This window comes from Triticum dicoccoides, chromosome 5A (genome assembly GCF_002162155.2).
Source record: "Triticum dicoccoides isolate Atlit2015 ecotype Zavitan chromosome 5A, WEW_v2.0, whole genome shotgun sequence".
In the NCBI taxonomy this organism is placed as follows: domain Eukaryota; kingdom Viridiplantae; phylum Streptophyta; class Magnoliopsida; order Poales; family Poaceae; genus Triticum; species Triticum dicoccoides.
The window spans coordinates 434957725-434961410 of record NC_041388.1 but is presented as its reverse complement, the minus strand read 5'-3'; the positions used below and the strand labels follow the sequence as shown (position 1 = coordinate 434961410).

The 3686-nt window shown below is 42.3% G+C and overlaps 1 protein-coding gene across 1 annotated transcript; it reads right to left on the bottom strand.

Moving 5' to 3' along the window:
- Window positions 1–431: 431 nt before the first annotated feature.
- Window positions 432–3414, bottom strand: LOC119297560. The gene is made up of 5 exons (XM_037575301.1): window positions 3219–3414; window positions 2792–2901; window positions 1442–2353; window positions 1205–1342; window positions 432–1062 (listed from the first exon to the last, which is right to left on the bottom strand). The coding sequence occupies exons 1-5, from the start codon at window positions 3262–3264 to the stop codon at window positions 685–687; spliced, it is 1584 nt and encodes a 527-aa protein (XP_037431198.1). The 5' UTR covers window positions 3265–3414; the 3' UTR covers window positions 432–684.
- Window positions 3415–3686: the final 272 nt, after the last annotated feature.

Sequence of the window (3686 nt, the reverse complement as noted above, 5' to 3'; positions counted from 1 at the left end):
GCTCTCAAGCAAGTAGCAAATGCAACTGTAGAACTTATTTCGGTATAGTCTTTGCTTCGTGAGTTACGAGTACCTCAACGACAACCATCGGTTCTTTGATGTGATAACATTGGTGCTACACACCTTTCGTCCAATCTAGTATTTCAGATCAAGTTTATCTCTTCTAAAAATCAGCTTGCGGACATCATCACCAAGCCGTTGCCATTACCCTTGTTTAAAAATTGTCGGCGCAATCTCAACTTGCGGAAGACGGTTGAAATTGAGGGAGGGTATTAGACTTGTATGTAGCTTCATATATGACTTGTAGTTGTACATGTAATCTCTTTATAAATATATAAACACCAACGCCACTAAATTTTGTTTAATAAAATAAATGTGTGCATCATGTGACGAGATTCCTACTTCGAACAAAAAAATATTTTCCTTTTTGTTTGACCATGATACCTCACAGCTTTTGTACCCAACTATAATCACTAGTCAACTAGTGCAATAGGTACAGCCCACTTAAAATACAAGCCTAATCGATCAGAACAAGAACAAAAGAAATGATGCAAATACCACTTATTCTGGCCGTGTAGAATCACGCGCGCACGCACACACAAGGTGCAAGAAAGAGAAATTACAATGGCAAAACATGCACCTGGGTTAAAAGACGGGAAGAGCACCTTATTCCTGGCCTAAATTTTAAAGAGTATTGCACCGGCTGCAAGGCTTCACAACTTCTAACTCTACGGTAGATGGAACTTTCCCCAAAATGTGTCTTTCCACGGCCAAGAGTGCTTTGCGGGCTTCCATCCTCATATACTTGTTCATTCGAAGGCATATACCATTTTCACTTTTAGAACACAAAATTTCATCATCCCCAGAGATGCTCAGTGTAAGGTACTCAAGCGACTTCACATTCTCAAGTATATGGCATGTTAGCTCAACCATGCTGTTTGCATAACAGAAGCCAATGATATGCACATCCTTTATGTTCCTATGCATGTGGCCTGGCATCTGGATTAGATTATGAGAAGAATTTCCTAAAACTGATTCTTTCCTCACGCGATCTGGCTCTACCTACATTGGATAGATGGCAATGTCAATAACAACAGTGAAAAGACAAAACATATACTTGTATTAATGCTATATAACTTAGTAAAACTGCACATAGTTTTGCTAGGGGTGTATGTACAACTTCTACTACACTCTGTAGACTTACGGACAATACAAAAGTCTCCAAGGAAGGACACGCATCGAGTAAAGAAACCAGAGACAAATAGTCATAGTCTGGGGTAAAAAACCCAATACATAGTCGTTGGAGGTGGAGAAATTTGCCAGGTACCACCAGTGTATTCATCTGCATAAAAAATGATTTAGATTAATTATCCCAGTAAAGTACAGGTTACTGCTTGTTGCGTAGTTCTGGTGTCTAATAATCCAAACTATAAGAATATACCGGATAATATGAAGATATTTCAAGAGCTTCAAGATTTGGCACCACGTGCAGAAGATCGGCACAAGCATGATGAACAACGTCCTGATCTGAAGCATCAATGTATAGGTTTTGCAATGAATCACCAAGAGATAGTCGTACTAGGGTACCACGATATCCAAAACTGTACAGATGAGGGGCTTTGCTCTTTATCACTTCCAGATTTGTACACTCCTCGACAACCAGGTGGCTAAGCCGCTGCAACAGGCTAGGTATCTCCAGGAAAAATAATTCATCGCAGGACCTGAGTGTCAGTTTCTCCAAAGCAATTGAACTGGAAAAAAGGCACCTTAACTCATTTTCTGTAATACGCACAAAAAAAAAATTTAGACTAGTCAGGCTTCTTAAGCGGCCAAGTGCAACCGTGGGACGGAGGGCACAGTTGTTGAGATAAAGCTGCTGGATCGACTTGCCACTCCCATCTAAAAGTGAGCATGGAAAGTTGTACACAGTTGCATGTGATTTTTGAGATATCTTTCGACAAAGAGCTGCATGAGATTTTTCTCGACAAAGAGATGCACGAGATTCAATAAGCCGGAGGTTAAGTTCCTCAATCCCTGGTTTGACAGCAATATGAAGCCAACGATCGAGATCACAGGAGGTGTTGAAAAAGGGGAAATCACATATTTCAAGCTTGAGTGCCTTAACGCCAATGCCTGAGTGGTTTTTTAGAATATGGTCGGTTTTCCTTGCAAGATCCATCGCTACTTCACATGGACATGACAATCCATCCACCCCGTTATCCAAACCCAGTGTTTCCCTAGTTAAGCTGAGATTGGGAAAACAACTCCAAGAACTTCTAAATGAATGAGACACGCAGGCAACACGTGCAGCATCTCGCAGAGGAAGCAGAGAATGTATATGATGCCAAATGTCCTGCATGAACAAGCATTGGTGAAAAGATCAACTTAGGGATTGTAAAGGCGAACAGTTGCTTCAATTTTGGAAAGGAAAAATAGGATCGTATGTAATAACACTAACAATAAGGTAGTTATATCTGAGCATTCAAATGTGCACAAGACCATGTAAACGAATCCAACAGCTTTAGCAGCTACGGTGAAAAACACGAACATATGCACCGCAGTGGACTACGAAGCCAACAAAAGCACAGAGGTAGCACAATCACACGGGAAGAAGTTGAAGCAACTAGTACGGGGATAGCTATAGCTAGGAAAGTAGGAAGTCTAGTCCTTATGAAGAGATAATTTTATTTAGCTAGTATTGATCCACCAATTTGCGCAGCTAGAACCGTCACAGTGATATTTTACTTGCAATATAAGTAAGTTGCTAATTATCAGCATTCTTATGGCGAACCTCTAGAAGGGGTGGTCCTGAATATCTCGATTTTTTATCAAGTCGAGAATTTTCATCATGTATGCAGGGTGAGTCCTTCCTTTTAGCCAGGGATGAAGTCACCAGTCCATCTGCGATACACGATGCATTGGTTAGACACAATAAAATTACAGGTATATTGCTCTTTTATTCTTCGGGGAAAAGAAACTGTAAACGGCAGATACAATAAATTTTGTACAGATCGACCGCCGCCCAGCCCTCTTGGTAAGACATTGAACAGATTACAGATTATTAATGGCAAACAAAGAAAAATAGAGCTTGGTTATAGGCTGTTGATGCTAAAAGAAACGTGCTGAACTAGATGTCATCAGGACATGAAGACACAACACATGGCAGAGATGAATAAACAGAACGGCCGAGCTAGGGAGGTGAGAGTCGGGCGGCTTACTGCGGCCTTGAGTTGGCCGGCGACGCCGATCGCGCTGCATAGACATGAGCCGAGAGCACAGATCAGGCGGAGCGATTCTCTTTCTTTCTCTCTCTCCAGGTCGGCTGCTCTATCTATTATTTTCAGTTTTGAGGCAGCAGGGAGAGCTTTATCTGAATTCGGATCCAAGAAAGAAGGCGAGGCGGAAGGGGGATCGATCGCGTCGGCACCGGCCGCGGAGGGGCAGCCTAACGAAACAAGACACCGGGGGAAGCCCGACTGACGGGACGGGACTCCACCACCGCACACACACCGTATATTCTTTGGAAAACTCTGTAAATCAACCGGCTGATCCCTTCCTCCTGTAAACCACCTCCTCCTCTCGACACGTGCTTATCAATGAAAAGTTAGCGAATCGGATTTTTTTTTTGAGCATCAGTACAAACACAAGCGCTCATATACACGCACATACACTCATCCCTATGAACG

Coding starts and splice junctions, on each gene's coding strand:
- LOC119297560 (XM_037575301.1), bottom strand. CDS start 3,264: ATGTCTATGCAGCGCGATCGGCGTCGCCGGCCAACTCAAGGCCGCA. Junction 2,902..3,218: donor CCGGCCAACTCAAGGCCGCA/GTAAGCCGCCCG, acceptor CGTGTATCGCAG/ATGGACTGGTGACTTCATCC. Junction 1,063..1,204: donor TGGAGACTTTTGTATTGTCC/GTAAGTCTACAG, acceptor TATCCAATGTAG/GTAGAGCCAGATCGCGTGAG.